A 26,572-nucleotide genomic window follows, 5' to 3' on the forward strand; every position below is an offset into this window, starting at 1 on the left:
CAGTTTGTATTACAGTCATCTCAGACACTCAGACAGACAGTTTATATTACCATCATCTCAGACAGACACACAGACAGACAGTTTGTCTTACCATCATCTCAGACACACAGACAGACAGTTTGTATTACCATCATCTCAGACACACAGACAGACAGTTTGTATTACCATCATCTCAGACACACAGACAGACAGTTTGTATTACCATCATCTCAGACACACAGACAGACAGTTTGTATTACCATCATCTCAGACAGACAGACACACAGACAGACAGTTTGTATTACCGTCATCTCAGACAGACACACAGACAGTTTGTATTACCATCATCTCAGACACACAGACAGACAGTTTGTATTACCATCATCTCAGACACACAGACAGTTTGTATTACCATCATCTGAGACAGACACACAGACAGACAGTTTGTATTACCATCATCTCAGACAGACAGACACACAGACAGACAGTTTGTATTACCGTCATCTCAGACAGACACACAGACAGTTTGTATTACCATCATCTCAGACACACAGACAGACAGTTTGTATTACCATCATCTCAGACACACAGACAGTTTGTATTACCATCATCTCAGACACACAGACAGACAGTTTGTATTACCATCATCTCAGACAGACACACAGACAGACAGTTTGTCTTACCATCATCTCAGACACACAGACAGACAGTTTGTATTACCATCATCTCAGACAGACACACAGACAGACAGTTTGTATTACCATAATCTCAGACAGACAGACAAACGGACAGTTTGTATTACCATCATCTCAGACACACAGTTTGTATTACCATCATCTCAGACACACACACAGACAGTTTGTATTACCATCATCTCAGACACACACACACAGACAGTTTGTATTACCATCATCTCAGACACACAGACAGACAGTTTGTCTTACCATCATCACAGACAGACAGACAGACAGACAGACAGACAGACAGTTTGTATTACCATAATCTCAGACAGACAGACAAACGGACAGTTTGTATTACCATCATCTCAGATAGACAGAGACAGTTTGTATAACCATCATCTCAGACACACAGACAGTTTGTATTACCATCATCTCAGACACACAGACAGACAGTTTGTATTACCATCATCTCAGACAGACAGACACACAGACAGACAGTTTGTATTACCGTCATCTCAGACAGACACACAGACAGTTTGTATTACCATCATCTCAGACACACAGACAGACAGTTTGTATTACCATCATCTCAGACACACAGACAGTTTGTATTACAATCATCTCAGACACACAGACAGACAGTTTGTATTACCATCATCTCAGACAGACACACAGACAGACAGTTTGTCTTACCATCATCTCAGACACACAGACAGACAGTTTGTATTACCATCATCTCAGACAGACACACAGACAGACAGTTTGTATTACCATCATCTCAGACAGAAAGACAGACAGACAGACAGACAGACAGTTTGTATTACCATAATCTCAGACAGACAGACAAACGGACAGTTTGTATTACCATCATCTCAGACACACAGTTTGTATTACCATCATCTCAGACACACACACAGACAGTTTGTATTACCATCATCTCAGACACACACACAGACAGTTTGTATTACCATCATCTCAGACACACAGACAGACAGTTTGTCTTACCATCATCACAGACAGACAGACAGACAGACAGACAGACAGACAGACAGACAGTTTGTATTACCATAATCTCAGACAGACAGACAAACGGACAGTTTGTATTACCATCATCTCAGACAGACAGACAGAAAGACAGACAGACAGTTTGTATTACCATCGTCTCAGACAGACAGACAGACAGACGGACAGTTTGTATTACCATAATCTCAGACAGACAGATAGACAGACAGTTTGTATTACCATAATTTCAGACAGACAGACAGACAAACAGTTTGAGCTCACCGGCAGACAGCCTCTGCCTCAAAGTATTGTGAGTGGCGTCCATCAATGACCACAATCTCGTGGCTCTTGTCCAGGAAACATTCGACAGCGGATTCGGGCGTTCGGGCAATGTTACACCTGAAACCCGCCCGGTCACACGCCCACCAGAAGGCATCGCTCTGACCATCCTCCTTCGCAAACACCAGCAGGACCTGGGATGGAGAGAGAGAGAGAGAGAGAGAGAGAGAGAGAGAGAGAGAGAGAGAGAGAGAGAGATGAACCTGGAGAAGAGTCCCTTAAGCAAGCTGGTCCTGGGGTTCAGCCACAAACAGACCCCACAGAGCCCCAGGACAGCAACACAATTAGACAAAACCAAATCATGAGCAAACAAAAAGATATCTACTTGACACATTGGAATTAACAAAAAAAAATGAACAAACTAGAATGCTATTTAACCCTAAACAGAGTGTACGCAGAATACCTGACCACTGTGACTGCCACAAACTTAAGGAAAGCTTTGACTAAGTACAGACTCAGTGAGCATAGCATTGCTATTAAGAAAGACCGCCGTCGGCAGACCTGGCTCTCAAGAGAAGACAGGCAATGTGCACACTGCCCACAAAATGAGGTGGAAACTGAGCTGCACTTCCCAACCTCCTACCATGTGTATGACTATATTAGAGACTCAAATTTCCCTCAGATTACCCAGATCCAAACAAACCCGATGTTGATAAACTCGCATATCTACTGGGTGAAATACCACAGTGTGCCAGCACAGCAGCAAGATTTGTGACCATTGTAAATACAACCCATATTTATTTATTTGTATTTGAAATCTCTTTATTATTTAGGAAATTCTGTGAGTGTAATGTTTACTGTTCATTTTTATTGTTTATCTCACTTTTGTTAATTATCTATTTCACTTGCTTTGGCAATGTTAACATATGTTTTCCATGCCAATAAAACCCTTAAATTGAATTGAAATTGAATTGAGAGAGAGCGAGAGAGAGAGAGAGAGAGAGAGAGAGAGAGAGAGAGAGAGAGAAAGAGAGAAAGAGAGAGAGAAAGAGAGAAAGAGAGAAAGAGAGAGAGAGAGAGAGAGAGAGAAAGAGAGAGAGAGAAAGAAAGAAAGAGAGAGAGAGAGAGAGAGAGAGAGAGAGAGAGAGAGAAAGAGAGAAAGAGAGAAAGAGAGAGAGAAAGAGAGAAAGAGAGAAAGAGAGAGAGAGAGAGAGAGAGAGAGAGAGAAAGAGAGAGAGAGAAAGAAAGAAAGAGAGAGAGAGAGAGAGAGAGAGAGAGAGAGAGAGAGAACGCAGATGGTATGAAATATCTCTTACCTGACAAAGGTAGCTTGCTGACAAAACATTGCTGATTATACAAACTTGAAGCTAGGACCGGTAGACAAATAAGCTTATCAATGCTTGTTAAGTGCTGATATACGGTACAGCACTTAATAGTTCAACGACACAGCTTCACACCACTTTCCCAGGAATTTCCTCATACAATGAAAGCCTTCTATTGTTCCTTAAGAAGAGTACTCAGGAGCCAGGTAGATGGTAGTTTATTGATGATTGATGAGAGCTGTATTTCACACCAACAGGTGTCTGGCCTGAACTAGAAACACCAACCTGTTGGTCTTCATCTTGTATGGAAGCTTTACCTATACTTAGAAAAGCAGTACGAGACAAGAGAGAAGAATGGATGGACTTGTTTACACAGCTCAGAGATATATAAAGAGAAACAGAGACAGGGAGAGCAAGAAGAGAGGAGAACGGATGGACTTGTTTACACAGCTCAGAGATATATAAAGACAAACAGAGACAGGGAGAGCAAGAAGAGAGGAGAACGGATGGACTTGTTTACACAGCTCAGAGATATATAAAGACAAACAGAGACAGGGAGAGCAAGAAGAGAGGAGAACGGATGGACTTGTTTACACAGCTCAGAGATATATAAAGACAAACAGAGACAGGGAGAGCAAGAAGAGAGGAGAACGGATGGACTTGTTTACACAGCTCAGAGATATATAAAGACAAACAGAGACAGGGAGAGCAAGAAGAGAGGAGAACGGATGGACTTGTTTACACAGCTCAGAGATATATAAAGAAAAACAGAGACAGGGAGAGCAAGAAGAGAGGAGAACGGATGGACTTGTTTACACAGCTCAGAGATATATAAAGACAAACAGAGACAGGGAGAGCAAGAAGAGAGGAGAACGGATGGACTTGTTTACACAGCTCAGAGATATATAAAGACAAACAGAGACAGGGAGAGCAAGAAGAGAGGAGAACGGAGTAAAGGGAGCCGCCTCGCCAGTCATGCGCTGCTGCTGACAGGACAGACTGGCAGGGGCATGAAGAAAAGAAGGGAGCCAAGGATGGAGGAGACGAAAGGAAGATGAGAGCGGGAGAACAAGAAGCTGGCATTGGTAGGAGGCTGTGAAAGGTCTACACCGTTTGATCCCGACCAGGGCTGTGGAACCATGGTTTTGCTCTGTGTAACCATGGAGCTGCTGTGTGACATTCCACACACACACACACACACACACACACACACACACACACACACACACACACACACAGAGACCTGATGCCGACCCACCCTGGACCCACACACGGGCCAGACAGGGGTCGCCACACGTACGCACGGCTCTGTGTGTGTTGCACGCTTGGCAACACAGGCACATACAGTATGTGACATACCTGATCCCACTGCCTCCAAAGTGGATGTGGTTCAAGATGACCTTTATCATACCTGCTAAGCAGTGTGTATGTACAACCACATAATATTGATTAGTCACAGTGGTTTCCTTAAGTGATTTACATATAATAATAATAAACAAAAAAACAAACGTCCTCTCACTGTCAACTGCGTTTATTTTCAGCAAACATAACGTGTAAATATTTGTATGAACGGAACGGGATATACAGCATGTGCAAATGAGGGAGTTAATGCAATAAACAGGCCATGGTGGCGAAGTAATTACAATATACCAATTAAACACTGGATTCAACAACTGAGACATAAACTGAACAAGTTCCACAGACATGTGACCAACATAAATGTAATAATGTGTCCCTGAGGGGGGGGGACGAGCAGTATGGCTGGTGGCATTGTCATGCTGGAGGGTCATGTCAGTATGAGCCTGCAGGAAGGGTACCACATGAGGGAGGAGGATGTCTTCCCTGTAACGCACAGTGTTGAGATTGCCTGCAATGACAACAAGCTCAGTCCGATGATTCTGTGAAACACCGCCCCGGACCATGACGGACCCTCCACCTCCAAATTGATCCCGCTCCAGAGTACAGGCCTCAGTGTTTTTTATTTTTTATTTTATTTCACCTTTATTTAACCAGGTAGTTTCAAGCCCTGACCTTAGAGATCCTTTTTATGTCTCTATTTTGGTTTGGTCAGGGCGTGAGTTAGGGTGGGCATTCTATGTTTTGTGTTTCTATGATTTTCTATTTCTATGTTTTGGCCGGGTGTGGTTCTCAATCAGGGACAGCTGTCTATCGTTGTCTCTGATTGGGAACCATACTTAGGTACCCTTTTTCCCACCTGTGTTTGTGGGAACTTAACTTTGTTTGATGGCACATAGCCTTAAGCTTCACGGTTTGTTTTGGTATTGTTTATTGTTTTGTTGGCGACATCTACTATTAAAAGTATGTACGCTCACCACGCTGCCCCTTGGTCCAGTTCTTCCTTCAACAGCCGTGACAGAACTTCCCACCACCAACGGACCAAGCAGCATGGTAAAAAGGAGGAATGGACATGGGAGGATATCCCGAACGGCAAGGGATCCTGGACATGGGAGGAGATCCTGGCCGGAAGGGATCGCCTTCCTTGGGAACAGGTGGAAGCATTGAGGAAGGTGGAGGCAGCGACGAAAGCAGAGCGGCAGCGTTACGAGGGAACATGGCTGGCAAGGAAGCCCGAGAGGCAGCCCCCCAAAAAATGTGTGTGGGGGGGGGGGCACACAGGGAGTGTGGCTGAGTCAAGTTGGAAACCTGAGCCAACTCCCCGTGCTTACCGTGGTGAGCATGTGAGTGGTCAGGCTCCGTGCTATGGGGTGATGCGCACTGTGTCGAGGCTGAGCATTCACAGGCCGGTGTGCTCGGTGCCAGCGTCCCGCATTTGCCGGGTGAAAGCGGGCATCCAGCCAGAATGGGTGGTGCCAGCTCTGCGCTCGAGACCGCCAGTGCACCTCCACGGCCAGTGTATCCGGTGCCTCGGCCAAGGAAGAGGCCTCCTGCATGTCTTCCCAGCCTGGTGAGTCCTGTACCTGTCCCCAGAGCCAGGTCTCCTGTGTGTCTCCCCAGCCTGGTTAGTCCTGTGGCTGAGCCCAGTCCGGACCTTCCGGCGACGCTCTCCAGTCCGGAGCCTCCAGCGACGCCCCCCAGTCCGGAGCCCTCAACTAGGGTGCCCACTCCGGGGCCCGCAGCGAGGGTGCCCACTCCGGGGCCCGCAGCGAGGGTGCCCAGTCCGGGGCCTGTTTTGTATTTCCATGATTTTCTATTTCTATGTGTTTGGCCGGGTGTGGTTCTCAATCAGGGACAGCTGTCTATCGTTGTCTCTGATTGGGAACCATACTTAGGTACCCTTTTTCCCACCTGTGTTTGTGGGAACTTTGTTTGTTGGCACATAGCCTTAAGCTTCACGGTTTGTTTTGGTATAGTTTATTGTTTTGTTGGCGACATCTACTATTAAAAGTGTGTACGCGCACCACGCTGCACCTTGGTCCAGTTCTTCCTTCAACAGCTGTGACAGGTAGGCTAGTTGAGAACAAGTTCTCATTTGCAACTGCGACCTGGCCAAGATAAAGCATAGCAATTCGACACATACAACAACACAGAGTTACACATGGAATAAACAAACATACAGTAAAAAAGGTCTATATACAGCATGTGCAAATGAGGGAGTTAATGCAATAAATAGGCCATGGTGGCGAAGTAATTACAATATAGCAATTAAACACTGGAATGGTAGATGTGCAGAAGATAAATGTGCAAGTAGAGATACTGGGATGCAAAGGAGCAAGATAAATAAATACTGTATGGGGATGAGGTAGGTAGATGGGCTGTTTACAGATGGGCTATGTACAGGTGCAGTGATCTGTTAGCTGCTCTGACAGCTGGTGTTTAAAGCTAGTGAGGGAGATATGTAACGCTCATTCCTTCGACGATAAACACGAATCCAACCATCACCCCTGTTTGTGACAAAACCGCGACTCATAGAAGAGCACTTTTTGCCAGTCCTGTCTGGTCCAGCGACGGTGGGTTTGTGCCCACAGGTGATGTCTGGTGAGGACCTGCCTTACAACAGGCCTACAAGCCCTCAGTCCAGCCTCTCTCAGCCTATTGCGGTGATGGAGGGATTGTGCGTTCCTGATGTAACTCGGGCAGTTGTTGTTGCCATCCTGTACCTGTCCCGAGGGGTGTGATGTTCTGATGTGCGGACGATCAGCTGTCCGTCCTGTTTCCCTGTAGCGCTGTCTTAGGCGTCTCACAGAACGGACATTCCAATTTATTGCCCTGGCCATATCTGCAGTCCTCATGCCTCCTTGCATGATAAATGATGGCAGATGAGCAGGGATCCTGGGCATCTTTCTTTTGGTGTTTTTCAGAGTCAGAAAGGCCTCTTTAGTGTCCTGCGTTTTCATAACTGTGACCTTAATTGCTTACCGTCTGTAAGCTGTTAGTGTCTTAACGACCGTTCCACAGGTGCATGTTCATTAATTGTTTATGGTTCATTGAACAAGCATGAGAAACAGTGTTTAAACCCTTTACAATGAAGATCTGTGAAGTTATTTGGATTTTTACGAATTATCTTTGAAAGACAGGGTCCTGAAAAAGTTTCCTTTTTTGCTGAGTTTATATGTCATTTAGCAGAAGCTTTCACCCTAAGTGACTTACAGTCATGCATGTATATATTTTACTTATGGACTTTCCCTGGAATCGAACCTAGCGGCATGCTCTCTATCAACTAAGCTACAGAGGACACACTGTTATACACTGTTACACTCAGGGCAGGACAGGCAGAGAGATGGGCCTCTACTCCTAACTGTTCTACCATGCTGACTCAGCCAATCACAGTTCAGAGGTTAAGCCTCCATCTCTGCACACCCATGGCCAGACAGACAGATCGAGGGATGGGAACGGAACGGACAGGAGGCTGAACAGACAGGAGGCTGAGGCTCCTAGAGAGAGAGAGAGAGAGGTAGGCAACATCTAGCTGACTGGCTTTAGACCAAGTCTTGCTAGTGTGACTCCTCTTGGTGTAGAACCAATGCATACAAAAATGTCCATTAATTATAATCCACACAATAATTCACATTTCCTGTTGCTGCAGGATTACTTTCCTACTGTAGCAAACTGTCTCAAATTAAGATTCTACTTTATAGAGACCTACTATGTCTCCTTCATCTCCTTTCCAAGTCATCAATCTGATGGATCGATCAATGGATCATTCCTAATAGGCATGGTTTACTCCTCACCTCCAAAACACTATGTAAATGCTTCCCCTGTGTTTTCAAGTGGTGGCTGTGTTTCTCGATATGGTTTCTTAAATTCCCAGTCCAAAGTAAGAGCACTACTGCAGGGGTCCCAAATGTGTTGGCCCGCGACTCGATTTTGATTTTTTTAAAATGTGCGACCCCACCATGTAAAAATAGTGATGTAAAAAATTAAATGTACGCTGAAAATCTGGTGTTTATATGTCAAACGGTTTTATTATATTTCAGTATTCTGTGATGTACAGTGTATAAAGTGTAATATTGGGATACAAACTCAAAATACATTTCAACTCTATATCTGACATGGTACAGGTCTCTTCTTCTTTTTAAGCCCATAACCATGTGTGTGACGTGTATACTTTAGTTTCAAAGTAGATTTGTTTAAGACTACCAAGAATCACTCTGTGTGACCCTGATTTAACCCACTGCAGTAAAAAGTTAAACCATTCAAAAGACTCACATTTGTAGGAATAAAACAGAAACCACTGTTTATTACAACCGCATCTTCCGGCTATTGGAGGTTACTGATGTAACCCCGGTTCTATGAACCAAGCGCAATTATTGTAATTTTCAGAGATTCTCTCCTGATCCCATTTTCAAATAAGGCAACCCCGTATGGTGTTGCGACCAATGGTTTGGGAAATGCCGGGCTACTGTCTTATACAGCCTATAGTCAACTACAGTACACCCTCTGAGCCCTCTGGTAAATCATTTCTCTGATATAGGCAAAGTACTGTGACAGTGTGCAGAAATGAAGGAGCCAGAGATAAAACGATTTGGAGCTACAGAGTCTTTCCAGGGCTCAGAGGAAATGGTCAACGTCAGGAGGAAACTTTTAGCATGGAACTCTCTCTTCCAAAGAGTTTTTCTCTTTCTCTTTTCATCTCTTTTTCTCTGTCTGTTCTAATGGGAGGGAGGTAGAAAGGAAGGAGGGAGTACAGTAAAGTGTGTGACTGTGTGTGTGTGCGTGTGCTCCCTTGCGTGTTTCACTGTGTGTGCGTGTGCTCCCTTGCGTGTGTCTGTGTGTGTGCGTGACTCTTCGTGTGTGTGTGCTCTACTGCTTTAGGAGAGTAGTTCAATGTTTTTATGGAGCGTGTGTTGAGGACTGTATGGGGCCTCCTGCAGACGCTCTTACACAGCCTGATAGAGAAGAATGGACTAGGGCTGGATATGAGGTTTTAATGAGGGCTGTAGGGATGGATGAGGTTTGGATGAGTTTTATTTGGCACAATAAAGAGGAATGGATGTGGGGTAGAGCATTTCAGTATGACCTTTCTTTCAAATACTTTTGAGTGTTTGATTAAGCCGGCCAGATGATGGGTGACGTTTGCACTTTTGGGACTATTCCATTTCTCAATCAAGTGCAATGACAAAGAAGGTAAAAAACAGAGACCTATGTCTAGATGAACTGTTCCACAACAAACAGAACACACCCCTGACCTTGAGTAACTAACTCTCCCTTTACTTAGTTACACAACAGTATAAGGAGCCTGGGAGCTAATCTGGCCTTCTAAAATGCTCACACTGCCTTAATCCCAATCCACAGGACACACATGCCCCAACCACATCATTAACCCCAGCTAGCAGCTGGTCACTGTACAACTAAAAACCTGTCTCAACTCTCTACACAAGGCCTGGACACTAGAACCTCCACCCACACACTTCTATTAGGTTCAAAGTGTTATATAAATGCGCTGTCCTTATGCCATGTTGTGTCATGTGGTGTGTCCTTAAAAACACCATGCAATGATAGATCACATCCCATTCAGATACAGCTAAATCACATCCCATAGAGATACAGACACAGTCACATTTTATGTAGATAGAGATACTCCACTGGGCACAGACGACAATTCAACGTCTATTTCACACGTTGATTTAACCAGTGGGTGCCTAGTGGGACTTGTTTACAGACGTGGCTTCAAATATATGTATTTGATTATGTGTTATTTGCTTATTTTCTGTATATTTTAGTATTTTCAAATAATGTGGTCGGAATCAACTACTTCTATTGGAATCATTTTTAAATAATTTCCTATAAATAGCCTACTATTTCAAAGTATTTTCAACTACTTATTTCAAAAAGGATTTCAAATACCTGGGTTATTTAATGCATAGGAGTGTATTTGAGTATTTTCATATACATGCCAATACCAGGTCTGGTTGTTTTATGCATTTATGCTTTGATTTCCCAGTTTTATTCTGGGATTATGAACACTAACAATGACTGGTTGTTAGCAGCTCTGAGCAACAGCATGCCAAACAACTGAAATTTAAATAAAAAATTACAGGCCCCAAAAGTCATTATAGCAAATTACTCTGATTAGGCTTCCTAATCACATCCTGTTCCGTGCCAATCAAAATGGCCACCACTCCAATGCCTCTTGTAGCTTGAAGAAGAGAGAAACTGCCCACGATGGGCTCTACCCCTGAACATGTAACTTCACTGAATGCATAACCAAATACAGCAGACTCCTGATAATTGACAGAGAGTGGGCACTAAACTGGAGCATGCTATTATCAGGAGATATACAATGTAGAGTGCAGTTTTACCTGAATAGGTTCTTGGGTCAGTCTCATAGGTCCTACACACTCTTCTGTGGCTGATACCTAGAACACAGAGAGAGAGAGAGAGAGAGAGAGAAGAGAGAGAGAGAGAGAGAGAAGAGAGAGAGAGAGAGAGAGAGAGAGAGAGAGAATGAGTTCATGTTTAAAGAAAACAATGAACACCAAGAGTAAACAAAGAGAGAGCAGAAGTAAAAACTGAAATGTAGAAAACAGAGAAACAGAGCACTGCTTACCATTTTACCCTCTCCTTCGAGTACCATACATGCCCTGCACCTCTCTCTTGCTATTGCTTTTCCTCCTCTCTCTCTCTCTCTCTCTCTCTCTCTCTCTGATGGTCTCAACCCATTAATACTTCATACTGTAGGTAAATGCATAGGCAGGTATTCCTCAGTAAAAGACAAAAGCTCCACACTCCCGGGAAAACCTTCTTTAGCTTACTGAACCCTGTTACTCTATCACCTAGCAGGAAGGATTTCTGGCTACTGAACTGTTGACTAACAGAGCGGCTTAGGATGTTCCACACTCAGACACACACACAACGTATTAGTGACGCAGCAAGAGCAGGTCCATTACAAGCCTATTTACAGAGTATTAAGGGCTGTACTGGCTGGATGCAGACAGACAGGTGTATGTCAGTAATGCCATGTGGAGGAGCAGTACTAACACTGTTGATAGACTGTAGCTAACGCAGCTTCAAAAATGACATGTACAGTACATCACAGGCAATGACATCTCACACCAATACCTCACCCAATAATGATCAAGTTGACAAGTCTCTACATATGCAGAATGTCAAAATGACCCATATCTGTCTCTGTGCCTCTTTGGACATCAGTCATTAACTGCTTATGTCATCATCATCACAGCTCAATGACTCACTAGCTGTGAGTTAATTGTCCCATTTGGCCCCCCTTACAGAGTTGAGTGGGGCCAGCTCTGGTTTGCTGTGGTCACATCAGATTGATGAGGGGTTGTTTGTGTTTGTTGGATGTTAGTTAGGATCTGATGTATGGCCAATGTTGTACGGTGATTATTACCAACAATGAGCTCATTAGGTCTCTGTGCCCTGTCCCAGTCTCTGTCCCCTTCTCTGTGCCCATCTCTGTCCCCGTCTCCGTGCCTGTCTCTGTGCTCGTCCCCATCTCTGTCCCCGTCCCCGTTCCTGTCACCATCTCTGTCCCCGTCCCCGTTCCTGTCCCCTGTCCCTGTCCCTGTCGCTGTCCCCGTCTCCGTGCCTGTCTCTGTTCCTGTCCGCATCTCTGTCCCTGTCGCTGTCCCCGTCTCTGTCGCTGTGCCTCCTCTGGTCCCTGAACTATGTAGGTGTAGCAGGATGGGGAGGGGCATAGATGGGTGTATAGAGAGCCTGAACTATGTAGGTGTAGCAGGATGGGGAGGGGCATAGATGGGTGTATAGAGAGCCTGAACTATGTAGGTGTAGCAGGATGGGGAGGGACATAGATGGGTGTATAGAGAGCCTGAACTATGTAGGTGTAGCAGGACGGTGAGGGGCATAGATGGGTGTATAGAGAGCCTGAACTATGTAGGTGTAGCAGGACGGTGAGGGGCATAGATGGGTGTATAGAAAGCCTGAACTATGTAGGTGTAGCAGGATGGGGAGGGGCATAGATGGGTGTATAGAGAGCCTGAACTATGTAGGTGTAGCAGGATGGGGAGGGGCATAGATGGGTGTATAGAGAGCCTGAACTATGTAGGTGTAGCAGGATGGGGAGGGGCATAGATGGGTGTATAGAGAGCCTGAACTATGTAGATGTAGCAGGACGGTGATGGGCATAGATGGGTGTATAGAAAGCCTGAACTATGTAGGTGTAGCAGGATGGTGAGGGGCATAGATGGGTGTATAGAAAGCCTGAACTATGTAGGTGTAGCAGGATGGTGAGGGGCATAGATGGGTGTATAGAGAGCCTGAACTATGTAGGTGTAGCAGGACGGTGAGGGGCATAGATGGGTGTATAGAAAGCCTGAACTATGTAGGTGTAGCAGGATGGGGAGGGGCATAGATGGGTGTATAGAGAGCCTGAACTATGTAGGTGTAGCAGGACGGTGAGGGGCATAGATGGGTGTATAGAGAGCCTGAACTATGTAGGTGTAGCAGGACGGTGAGGGGCATAGATGGGTGTATAGAGAGCCTGAACTATGTAGGTGTAGCAGGACGGTGAGGGGCATAGATGGGTGTATAGAAAGCCTGAACTATGTAGGTGTAGCAGGATGGTGATGGGCATAGATGGGTGTATAGAAAGCCTGAACTATGTAGGTGTAGCAGGATGGTGAGGGGCATAGATGGGTGTATAGAGAGCCTGAACTATGTAGGTGTAGCAGGATGGGGAGGGGCATAGATGGGTGTATAGAGAGCCTGAACTATGTAGGTGTAGCAGGATGGTGATGGGCATAGATGGGTGTATAGAAAGCCTGAACTATGTAGGTGTAGCAGGATGGTGAGGGGCATAGATGGGTGTATAGAGAGCCTGAACTCTGTAGGTGTAGCAGGACGGTGAGGGGCATAGATGGGTGTATAGAGAGCCTGAACTATGTAGGTGTAGCAGGACGGTGAGGGGCATAGATGGTGTATAGAGAGCCTGAACTATGTAGGTGTAGCAGGACGGTGAGGGGCATAGATGGGTGTATAGAGAGCCTGAACTATGTAGGTGTAGCAGGACGGTGAGGGGCATAGATGGGTGTATAGAGAGCCTGAACTATGTAGGTGTAGCAGGACGGTGAGGGGCATAGATGGGTGTATAGAGAGCCTGAACTATGTAGGTGTAGCAGGACGGTGAGGGGCATAGATGGGTGTATAGAAAGCCTGAACTATGTAGGTGTAGCAGGACGGTGAGGGGCATAGATGGGTGTATAGAGAGCCTGAACTATGTAGGTGTAGCAGGACGGTGAGGGGCATAGATGGGTGTATAGAGAGCCTGAACTATGTAGGTGTAGCAGGACGGTGAGGGGCATAGATGGGTGTATAGAGAGCCTGAACTATGTAGGTGTAGCAGGACGGTGAGGGGCATAGATGGGTGTATAGAGAGCCTGAACTATGTAGGTGTAGCAGGACGGTGAGGGGCATAGATGGGTGTATAGAAAGCCTGAACTATGTAGGTGTAGCAGGACGGTGAGGGGCATAGATGGGTGTATAGAAAGCCTGAACTATGTAGGTGTAGCAGGACGGTGAGGGGCATAGATGGGTGTATAGAGAGCCTGAACTATGTAGGTGTAGCAGGACGGTGAGGGGCATAGATGGGTGTATAGAAAGCCTGAACTATGTAGGTGTAGCAGGACGGTGAGGGGCATAGATGGGTGTATAGAAAGCCTGAACTATGTAGGTGTAGCAGGACGGTGAGGGGCATAGATGGGTGTATAGAAAGCCTGAACTCTGTAGGTGTAGCAGGATGGGGAGGGGCATAGATGGGTGTATAGAAAGCCTGAACTATGTAGGTGTAGCAGGACGGTGAGGGGCATAGATGGGTGTATAGAGAGCCTGAAGCAGTGACGGCTTAGAGCATAAAACTCTCTACGACCTCTCTTTTTTTTTAAACCATCCTTCCCTCCCTCCTCTCTATGTCTCCCTCTCTCTTTCCATTCCTGTCCTATTTTTTTTACCTCTCTCTCTCGGTCTCTCTCTTTTCACGTAGTGTCCAATCATTTCCCCTCTCTCAGTATGCACCACAGCTAACAATGGCCTATGTTCTTCCACAGTGCTGTGTGTGTGTGTCTGTGTGTGCTGCAGCTCTGGCTCAGATAAAAGACTATGGCACCCTGAAAGCTCTCAGATACATTAGCTAACCCCTTAACACACATACATATACATTATACGACACGTGCACACACACTCTCTCACACAAAAACAAAAAACTCTTGCATCCTTTTCACTTCAAATTCTCTTTTAGCCTTTCATCAGACCACCTGGTAGCTGAGACCTGCCTGCCTGCCTGCCTCTGCCTGCCTGCCTCTGCCTGCCTGCCTGCCTGCCTGCCTGCCTGCCTCTGCCTGCCTGCCTGCCTGCCTCTGCCTGCCTGCCTGCCTGCCTGCCTGCCTGCCTGCCTGCCTGCCTCTGCCTGCCTGCCTGCCTGCCTCTGCCTGCCTGCCTGCCTCTGCCTGCCTGCCTGCCTCTGCCTGCCTGCCTCTGCCTGCCTGCCTCTGCCTGCCTGCCTGCCTGTCTGTCTGTCTGTCTGTCCAGAATGTAGAAGAGGTCAGGTACATACTGTAACAGAGAACGCAAGAGTACCATCTACATGTGTATGTGTGTGTGTCCATAAGCATAACAACAGGGAAAGGGAGATACCCAGGTCACATATCACATGTCAAAACAACAGGTACACATCTCTCTCTCTTTCTGCATTCAGGACAACATTCAGTTGAACAACAGGTACACATCTCTCTCTCTTTCTGCATTCAGGACAACATTCAGTTGAACAACAGGTATACATCTCTCTCTCTGCATTCAGGACAACATTCAGTTGAACAACAGGTACACATATCTCTCTCTTTATGCATTCAGGACAACATTCAGTTGAACAACGGGTACACATCTCTCTCTCTTTCTGCATTCAGGACAACATTCAGTTGAACAACGGGTACACATCTCTCTCTTTCTGCATTCAGGACAACATTCAGTTGAACAACAGGTACACATCTCTCTCTCTTTCTGCATTCAGGACAACATTCAGTTGAACAACGGGTACACATCTCTCTCTCTTTCTGCATTCAGGACAACATTCAGTTGAACAACGGGTACACATCTCTCTCTTTCTGCATTCAGGACAACATTCAGTTGAACAACGGGTACACATCTCTCTCTTTCTGCATTCAGGACAACATTCAGTTGAACAACGGGTACACATCTCTCTCTTTCTGCATTCAGGACAACATTCAGTTGAACAACAGAAAACAAATGCAGTGAGACTCAGTGAGTAACTTACATACAGTACATACTGCTCATTATGGGTTTACCTGCTCTAACTACAGTATCAGCTACCAACCAACCATACCTTCCATTTCTATAGAAATATATGACCAATATCTTAGGCTTCTGTAAAGCAGAGAATACGCTTCTGTAACAATGTTAACAACTGGTTCGTAAAATTTCAGTTTTTCTCACCACATGTTGAAATGAAGCACTGAATATTTCTATTTTATTCAATTATGATTAAAAGTCTCTCATTATCAGTTCATGTTCTTCATCATGATGAACAGACTTTGAGCCATAATGGAAGTAACATTATCCAATGTCTTCTTACCATGCAGTGTGATCTAACACGGGGAAGTACGGCCTGGACACACTTAGATAACACTCTACATGGTCTGCATGAAACAAGACACTTATCAACATGTAGTAAGTCCTAATGAGACCACAGTATGAATTAAGCATTAGAGACCAAGAACGTTTATAAATTGTCCCAGTAATTCACAGAAGTGAAGTAACAGAGGAACCAGGAATTGGGAATACAATGAGGGTTAATTCCCTAAACACAGCAGAGCAATTTTCCACAGTCTTGTCCCATAAAGAACAACCAGTTATAGTCATACACTCAGAATCATCTGACTGCTGCTACTGCTGGGTGAGGGCATTTTAACACGCACACACAAACACATGCACACGTTTGTTTTACTATCCTTGTGGCGATTTAAATGTATTCCCATTCAAAATCCTATTTACCCTAACCCTTAACCATAACCTTAACCCCAAACCCTAACCCTTAACCTTAACCCCAAACCTAACCCTAACTCCTGACTCCTAACCCTTAACCCTTAACCATAACCTTAACCCCAAACCCTAAAACTTAACCTTAACCCCAAACCTAACCCTAACTCCTGACTCCTAACCCTTAACCCTTAACCATAACCTTAACCCCAAACCCTAACCCTTAACCCCAAACCTAACCCTAACTCCTGACTCCTAACCCTAACCCTTAACCATAACCTTAACCCCAAACCCTAACCCTTAACCCCAAACCTAACCCTAACTCCTGACTCCTAACCCTTAACCATAACCTTAACCCCAAACCCTAACCCTTAACCCCAAATCTAACCCTAACTCCTAACCCAACCTTAACCCCAAACCTAACCCTAACTCCTGACTCCTAACCCTTAACCCTTAACCATAACCTTAACCCCAAACCCTAACCCTTAACCCCAAACCTAACCCTAACTCCTGACTCCTAACCCTAACCCTTAACCATAACCTTAACCCCAAACCCTAACCCTTAACCCCAAACCTAACCCTAACTCCTGACTCCTAACCCTTAACCCTTAACCATAACCTTAACCCCAAACCCTAACCCTTAACCCTTAACCATAACCTTAACCCCAAACCCTAACCCTTAACCCCAAACCTAACCCTAACTCCTGACTCCTAACCCTTAACCATAACCTTAACCCCAAACCCTAACCCTTAACCCCAAACCTAACCCTAACTCCTGACTCCTAACCCTTAACCCTTAACCATAACCATAACCGTAACCCTAAACCCTAACCCTTAACCCCAAACCTAACCCTAACTCCTGACTCCTAACCCTTAACCATAACCTTAACCCCAAACCCTAACCCTTAACCTTAACCCCAAACCTAACCCTAACTCCTAACCCTTAACCTTAACCCCAAACCTAACCCTAACTCCTGACTCCTAACCCTTAACCCTTAACCATAACCCCAAACCTAACCCTAACTCCTGACTCCTAACCCTTAACCATAACCTTAACCCCAAACCCTAACCCTTAACCTTAACCCAAAACCCTAACCCTTAACCATAACCTTAACCCCAAACCCTAACCCTTAACCCCAAACCTAACCCTAACTCCTGACTCCTAACCCTTAACCCTTAACCATAACCCCAAACCTAACCCTAACTCCTGACTCCTAACCCTTAACCATAACCTTAACCCCAAACCCTAACCCTTAACCTTAACCCCAAACCTAACCTAACTCCTGACTCCTAACCCTTAACCCTTAACCATGACCTTAACCCCAAACCCTAACCCTTAACCCCAAACCTAACCCTAACCCTAACCCTTAACCATAACCTTAACCCCAAACCCTAACCCTTAACCCCAAACCTAACCCTAACTCCTGACTCCTAACCCTTAACCCTTAACCATAACCTTAACCCCAAACCCTAACCCTTAACCCTTAACCATAACCTCAACCCCAAACCCTAACCCTTAACCCCAAACCTAACCCTAACTCCTGACTCCTAACCCTTAACCCTTAACCATAACCTTAACCCCAAACCCTAACCCTTAACCCCAAACCTAACCCTAACTCCTGACTCCTAACCCTTAACCCTTAACCATAACCTTAACCCTAAACCCTAACCCTTAACCCCAAACCTAACCCTAACTCCTGACTCCTAACCCTTAACCCTTAACCATAACCTTAACCCCAAACCCTAACCCTTAACCTTAACCCCAAACCTAACCCTAACTCCTAACCCTTAACCTTAACCCCAAACCTAACCCTAACTCCTGACTCCTAACCCTTAACCCTTAACCATAACCCCAAACCTAATCCTAACTCCTGACTCCTAACCCTTAACCATAACCTTAACCCAAAACCCTAACCCTTAACCTTAACCCAAAACCCTAACCCTTAACCATAACCTTAACCCCAAACCCTAACCCTTAACCCCAAACCTAACCCTAACTCCTGACTCCTAACCCTTAACCCTTAACCATAACCCCAAACCTAACCCTAACTCCTGACTCCTAACCCTTAACCCTTAACCATAACCTTAACCCCAAACCCTAACCCTTAACCTTAACCCCAAACCTAACCCTAACTCCTAACCCTTAACCTTAACCCCAAACCTAACCCTAACTCCTGACTCCTAACCCTTAACCCTTAACCATAACCCCAAACCTAACCCTAACTCCTGACTCCTAACCCTTAACCATAACCTTAACCCCAAACCCTAACCCTTAACCTTAACCCAAAACCCTAACCCTTAACCATAACCTTAACCCCAAACCCTAACCCTTAACCCCAAACCTAACCCTAACTCCTGACTCCTAACCCTTAACCCTTAACCATAACCCCAAACCTAACCCTAACTCCTGACTCCTAACCCTTAACCATAACCTTAACCCCAAACCCTAACCTTTAACCTTAACCCCAAACCTAACCTAACTCCTGACTCCTAACCCTTAACCCTTAACCATAACCTTAACCCCAAACCCTAACCCTTAACCCCAAACCTAACCCTAACCCTAACCCTTAACCATAACCTTAACCCCAAACCCTAACCCTTAACCCCAAACCTAACCCTAACTCCTGACTCCTAACCCTTAACCCTTAACCATAACCTTAACCCCAAACCCTTAACCCTTAACCATAACCTCAACCCCAAACCCTAACCCTTAACCCCAAACCTAACCCTAACTCCTGACTCCTAACCCTTAACCCTTAACCATAACCTTAACCCCAAACCCTAACCCTTAACCCCAAACCTAACCCTAACTCCTGACTCCTAACCCTTAACCCTTAACCATAACCTTAACCCTAACCCTTAACCCCAAACCTAACCCTAACTCCTGACTCCTAACCCTTAACCCTTAACCATAACCTTAACCCCAAACCCTAACCCTTAACCTTAACCCCAAACCTAACCCTAACTCCTAACCCTTAACCTTAACCCCAAACCTAACCCTAACTCCTGACTCCTAACACTTAACCCTTAACCATAACCCCAAACCTAACCCTAACTCCTGACTCCTAACCCTTAACCATAACCTTAACCCCAAACCCTAACCCTTAACCTTAACCCAAAACCCTAACCCTTAACCATAACCTTAACCCCAAACCCTAACCCTTAACCCCAAACCTAACCCTAACTCCTGACTCCTAACCCTTAACCATAACCTTAACCCCAAACCCTAACCCTTAACCTTAACCCAAAACCCTAACCCTTAACCATAACCTTAACCCCAAACCCTAACCCTTAACCCCAAACCTAACCCTAACTCCTGACTCCTAACCCTTAACCCTTAACCATAACCCCAAACCTAACCCTAACTCCTGACTCCTAACCCTTAACCATAACCTTAACCCCAAACCCTAACCCTTAACCTTAACCCCAAACCTAACCCTAACTCCTGACTCCTAACCCTTAACCATAACCTTAACCCCAAACCCTAACCCTTAACCTTAACCCCAAACCTAACCCTAACTCCTAACCCTTAACCATAACCTTAACCCCAAACCCTAACCCTTAACCTTAACCCCAAACCTAACCCTAACTCCTAACCCTTAACCTTAACCCCAAATCTAACCCTAACTCCTAACCCAACCTTAACCCCAAACCTAACCCTAACTCCTAACCCTTAACCTTAACCCCAAACCTAACCCTAACTCCTAACCCTTAACCTTAACCCCAAATCTAACCCTAACTCCTAACCCAACCTTAACCCCAAACCTAACCCTAACTCCTAACTTCTAACCCTTAACCCTTAACCATAACCTTAACCCCAAACCTAACCCTAACTCCTAACCCTTAACCATAACCTTAACCCCAAACCCTAACCCTTAACCTTAACCCCAAACCCTAACTCCTGACTCCTAACCCTTAACCATAACCTTAACCCCAAACCTAACCCTAACTCCTAACCCTTAACCATAACCTTAACCCCAAACCCTAACCCTTAACCTTAACCCCAAACCTAACCCTAACTCCTGACTCCTAACCCTTAACCCTTAACCATAACCCCAAACCTAACCCTAACTCCTGACTCCTAACCCTTAACCCTTAACCATAACCTTAACCCCAAACCTAACCCTAACTCCTAACCCTTAACCATAACCTTAACCCCAAACCTAACCCTAACTCCTAACCCTTAACCCCAAACCTAACCCTAACTAACTCCTAACCCTTAACCCCAAACCTAACCCTAACTCCTAATCCTAACCCTTAACCCCAAACCTAACCCTAACTCCTAACCCTAAACCTAACCCTAACCCTTAACCTTAACCCCAAACCTAACTCTAACTCCTAACCCTAACCCTTATCCTAACCTTAACCCCAAACCCTAAACCTAACTGCTAACTCCTAACCCTTAACATTAACCCCAAACCCTAACTCCTAACCATAACCCTCATTCTAACCCTAACCTTAAACCTAACCCCTAAGCCTAAAATAGCCTTTTTCTTTGTGGGGAGCAGCAAAATGTCCCCACTTGTCCAAATGTTACTGGTTTTAATATCTTTGTGAGGACTTCTGGTTCCCACAAGGATAGTAAAACCAAATCACACACACACACAAACAGAATATATGCACGGACACACACCCTTATCACCATAGCAGTCCTTTTGATGAATATTAGTGTGTGTTCATCTTTCACCTAAAGCTTAATACCAACAAGCACACTTCTTTCCACCTCTCAACCTCTCCCCAGATGGTTAGAAGGAGCCAAAGCACTGAGATCCAGTGCACAAAAAACAACTAACTCTCTGCTCTATGACACATATGACCCCAATAAATAAACATATGATTTTCTTTTCTGTATAGGTCTTTGAACTTAATTTATTTGAACCCCCCTTAAAGGACATCTATTTCATAATAGGCCTAATTTAATGGCCTTCATATAGTTGGTAGACTTTGTCCAGAAGGGCCCCCCATAACATTAGCTTCTCAGAAGTTCTAGTTTTTGTTCACAGGACCCTGTGACTGGGGTGACCAGGGTCTGGGTGTGTGTGTGTGTGTGTGTGTGTGTGTGTGTGTGTGTGTGTGTGTGTGTGTGTGGGGCTACACAATCAGAGATGATGACGATACTCATGGCAGTGTGAATAAATAATGAGTGGTATGGATGATAATGATAAACATGCATTTTGAGGTTGGAATTAGAACATTTGTAGTACAAGAGCTCTTTAGAAGCACAGACACATACATCATATATCACACATACATTTCTCTCTGAATAGTCTGCCTCTTTTCCTTCTCTTTCTCTCTCTATCCAGTGTCAGCCTTTTAATTCTCTCCTCCTTGTCTGTCTGTCTGTCTGTCACACAGAATACAGGTCCTACTTGTCTGATTAATTGCTGAGACAAAGGGCACTCGCCATGCTTTCCTAAGCTAAAACTGGAATCACTTCAAGTGGAGTGGCTCTGTGTGTGTGTGTGTGTGTGTGTGTGTGTGTGTGTGTGTGTGTGTGTGTGTGTGTGTGTGTGTGTGTGTGTGCGTGTGCGCGCGTGTGCGTGTGCGTGTGCGTGTGTGTGGGGCTACACAATCAGAGATGATGACGATACTCATGGCAGTGTGTAAATAATGAGTGGTTTGGATGATAATGATAAACATGCATTTTGAGGTTGGAATTAGAACATTTGTAGTACAAGAGCTCTTTAGAAGCACAGACACATACATCATATATCACACATACATTTCTCTCTGAATAGTCTGCCTCTTTTCCCTCTCTTTCTCTCTCTATCCAGTGTCAGCCTTTTAATTCTCTCCTCCTTGTCTGTCTGTCTGTCTGTCACACAGAATACAGGTCCTACTTGTCTGATTAATTGCTGAGACAAAGGGCACTCGCCATGCTTTCCTAAGCTAAAACTGGAATCACTTCAAGTGGAGTGGCTCTGTGTGTGTGTGTGTGTGTGTGTGTGTGTGTGTGTGTGTGTGTGTGTGTGTGTGTGTGTGTGTGTGTGTGTGTGTGCGTGCGTGTGTGCAGAAGAATCTCTTTGTCTTCTTCTACATTGAGATGCATATGACACGCCTCTGAGTCTGACCTGTGGACAATGACAACTATGTCCACACTAGAATGATTACAATGTTGATTTGGCCTCTCTCTAACAGTTTCTTATTTGGTGGAACATGTTCTGATTGCAAAGCCTCTTGAATTAATAATACTACAGAATTATTGATTCAACTTATATAGCGCTATTCATTACATAAAGAATCTTTAAAGCAACAACAAAAAAGACAAGTAATTTAGAAAAAAAACATAATTCATGAAAAAGGTAACGAGATGGTTGGGAAAGTGATGGGGATCTAGCTGAGTTCTATGGAGGGTTTGTGTTAGTGATATGTTGTACTTGAGACAGAGGTCATGACCCAAAATACCAAGAGTCATTACTTATGCAGATATTAAGAAAAGTAAACAAAAATGTGTTACACACCGTGTACACACACACAAGCTACAACACCTGTTAAAAAAAATCAACTAATCAGCGTTTTCCGTTGTGACCTCGATTATTTGAATTAGGTTTGTTAGTGCTGGCCTGTAACAAAAAATACTCTGCCAGATGGCCTGACGACACAGGCTGTGTGAGAAGCCCTGGAGGAGAGAATATACAGAGTACAGGGCAACATGATCAGCCCTCTCACATGTGACTGTTCACACTGTTCACATCACAACCCTGCTCTGCCCTGTCCGCCTGGGTAAACAACCACTGTAGCAACACAACAAGACACAGACACACAGCCGGGTTTTGGTGACCAATAGCATCAATGATACCTTCTCATCCCAAGAAGACAGAGAGAGAGAGATCAAGAAAGAGAGAGCGAGCGAGAGCGAGACAGAGAGGAAGAGAGAGAGGAAGAGAGAGAGTGTGAGAGAGAGAGAGAGAGAGTGTGAGAGAGAGGAAGAGAGTGAGAGAGCGAGAGAGAGAGAGAGAGAGAAAGAAAGAGAGAGGAAGATAGACGACATTCTTACATCTCTATCCCTCTCCCTCATCTCTCCTCAACTCATGATACAGTTATATAAAGGCCATTAAGTTTTTTGGCCATAGTGGGATGTTACTGTGTGAGGTTTGTGACCACTCTGTCATATGGCCTACATAGCACTGTCTCAAACTGATGACATTAGAGATGAGCAATATCAGTCTGTTAGTCAGTCAGTCAATGAATCGGTCAGTCTGATTCACCCTAATCCCAACCCTTCAAAAAATAAGCTGGGGCAGCAGGGTAGCCTAGTGGTTAGAGCGTTGGACGAGTAACTGGAAGGTTGCAAGTTCAAATCCCCGAGCTGACAAGGTACAAATCTGTCATTCTGCCCCTTGTTCCTAGGCTGTCATTGAAAATAAGAATTTGTTCTTAACCTGTTGTTGTTCTTGCCTAGTTAAATAAAAGGTAAAAATATATATTTTTTATTTTTATCAATTAGCCTGGTTGTACACTGCATGTACACCTATACATTTGTACATGTGTACATAGTACTTATCAGCAACCCAAAGTGCTTTATGATACATGACTGAGACCCAGATGGTTCAAGTGTCACTAAACTATTTTTGAACAATCAGTTAAATTATAAAGTTCATTATCTGGACTACACTTTCACCATGGTGCTACTCTCACTCACTCACTCACTCACTCACTCACTCACTCACTCACTCACTCACTCACTCACTCACTCACTCACTCACCCACTCACCCACTCACCCACTCACTCACTCACTCACCCTAACCCCAACCCTTCAAAAAAAAAAAGTTGTGTTTATGACACCAGAACTTCCATCACAATCTTCTATGAATGCATGATTAATCCTTCCAGCTTCCTAGGATATGTCTGGGCTATGCCCCAAACCAACGCACGCTATTTATATCTTTCTACCTCAACACGCTGATGGATCACAAACAATCATAATAAATTCCATGAACACAAAACAAACAATCACATTATTCATGAATGATATCAGACTAGCTATCCCCCATGCAAGACAGAATGAGATTCGTGTATAATTGGTTTTAAAGCAGATACTTGATAAGACACTAGAATATAATGGCCTTCTGAATATCTTGATTCATTCCTTGTGATTGTGAAAAAGCAAACCCCTATCTACCTTGCCAATGGTGTGACTGGTCTGTGTCTCGGCTTCGATGCAGATGTGTCCCCCGCTGTTCTCTCTCCTCTCTCCGTGAGATTTGTTCCGGGACTGCCTGGTCTGGTAAGTGATTACCGAGGGGATGGTGTCGGCCGCGTCCGTCTTGATGAACAGCCCATGGAGGGTGGCCGCGGTGCCCTGGGATATAGTGGTGGTCTGGTGCGGAGAGTTGGACTCGTCCGAGTCTCGGCAGTAGATCACGCCGCTCTGGGAGACGTGGATGCTGGGAGCGCAGCCCATGCCTCACCGCTGGTCCGGAGCCAGATCTCAGATGACAGTAAACAGCGCTCTCTCTGAGTTATCACTGTCCCGGATGCCTGCCGCTGCGCTGTGGCCGCTGTTCTCTCCGATCATCGGCTGCTCCTGGTTGTCTCTCACCTCTCCCCCGCGGACTGGTTGAGTACATAAAGAGAGAACGAAAGGTGTTTCATCTCTTTAATATCGCCGCTGAGTTTCTCCGCTCCGTTAATTCATGCATGCGCTCCTCCATCCGTTATTTTGAGTTGAATGTAATTTCCGCTGTGATATTCCCTAGTGCTGCAGCTTTCAAATCCAGTCCTTTTAGTGAAAAATGATCATCATTGACGTTATTATGTATTACAGCATACAGGCCTAGACGTTATGTCATTTCATGGCTCGCAATGTCGATTAATGATATGATCTTCTCTAGCTTATATAGCTCAGGCTGTGCGAACGTAACCATTTGCAACCATCAGGCTATCCTTATGTTGGTGTCGTAACAAAGACGCTATTCTTCTCCTTATCCTTTTCATCATCATATTGATTGGATAAAAAAAAACGCCGCGTGAAATCGCTGGATCACACTGGCTCATTTCCTCTTCATTTGGCCATTGCATTTTATTGTCTGAGGTCTCTCTCTCTCATCTACACATCATCGTAGGCTGCTGTCATCCAATCCAGGGCTCGTCGCAGTTGGTCACCACTGGTCAGCAGGTTCCTCCTCACATTTCCTGGCGGTGTGAATGGATCCAAATAATTTCCAAATTTGAAGAGTGAGCCTATATGTCAACTAGAGACATTATCTATTATCTGACTATCTAGGAGGCTATTCATCAATTTCGCTATTTCACGTGCCACTGCAATTATACAAATACAGAAAAGAGACGATAGACAAATCATTTGTTTAAAAAACGGTGTGTGCGTGTGTATGCGAGAGAGAGACAGAGACAGAAAAATAGAGAGATATGGTTGTAAGAGATTGTGCTTGTGTGTGTGTGCATAGTCCGCACACACGTCAGACATCACACACATCTCAGAGGTGGCATCCTAATGGTAACCTGGTAAAACTCTGGAACCTAGTTGTAACAGGGACCTTAAGGGTTGCCCTATTGCCTGGGGCAATTGCACTGAGCACTGTCAGGTGAGTTGAGCCTGCTCTAAAGTTGCCCCAGGTGAGTTTGACTGAAACCAACAAAACTGTACACTGTTAAAATAGTATAGCCATGCTAAGTAGTACACATACACTGAGATCTGGTCTTTGAATATAAACCCAATGTAAGTGTTAAAATACACTGACTGTATTTCAAACCAGAATGGAAGTACTCTGAAATACTAATTATTTTATACTTTAGTTTATATTTTCGAAACTTTATTTATTGAACTGCATTGTTGGTTAACGGCTTGTAAGTTAGCATTTCACGGTAAGGTCTACCTACACCTGTTGTATTCGGCGCAGTAAGTAAGTAAGTAGTTGCAAAGTTAGCTAAAATGCTAAAGTTGTCCGTGATGAGATCTG

At 44.8% G+C, this 26,572-nt stretch overlaps 1 protein-coding gene across 2 annotated transcripts in view; it reads right to left on the reverse strand.

Annotated features, from left to right (window-relative positions):
• pde8b (phosphodiesterase 8B) overlaps nt 1-26,572 on the reverse strand; it is a 96,183-nt gene that overhangs the window by 57,617 nt on the left and 11,994 nt on the right. Inside the window, exons 1-3 of one of the 2 annotated variants that reach the window (XM_036977077.1) lie at nt 24,775-25,805; nt 10,984-11,040; nt 1,944-2,134 (exon numbers count right to left, since the gene is read on the reverse strand). In XM_036977077.1, the coding sequence (XP_036832972.1) occupies nt 1,944-2,134; nt 10,984-11,040; nt 24,775-25,056 (530 nt within the window). In that variant the 5' untranslated portion in view covers nt 25,057-25,805. Of the gene's footprint in view, nt 1-1,943; nt 2,135-10,983; nt 11,041-24,774; nt 25,806-26,572 lie in introns of those variants that run through there. The other variant, XM_036977078.1, reaches the window with a different exon arrangement.

Source organism: Oncorhynchus mykiss, chromosome 5 (genome assembly GCF_013265735.2).
Source record: "Oncorhynchus mykiss isolate Arlee chromosome 5, USDA_OmykA_1.1, whole genome shotgun sequence".
Taxonomy (NCBI): Eukaryota; Metazoa; Chordata; class Actinopteri; order Salmoniformes; family Salmonidae; genus Oncorhynchus; species Oncorhynchus mykiss.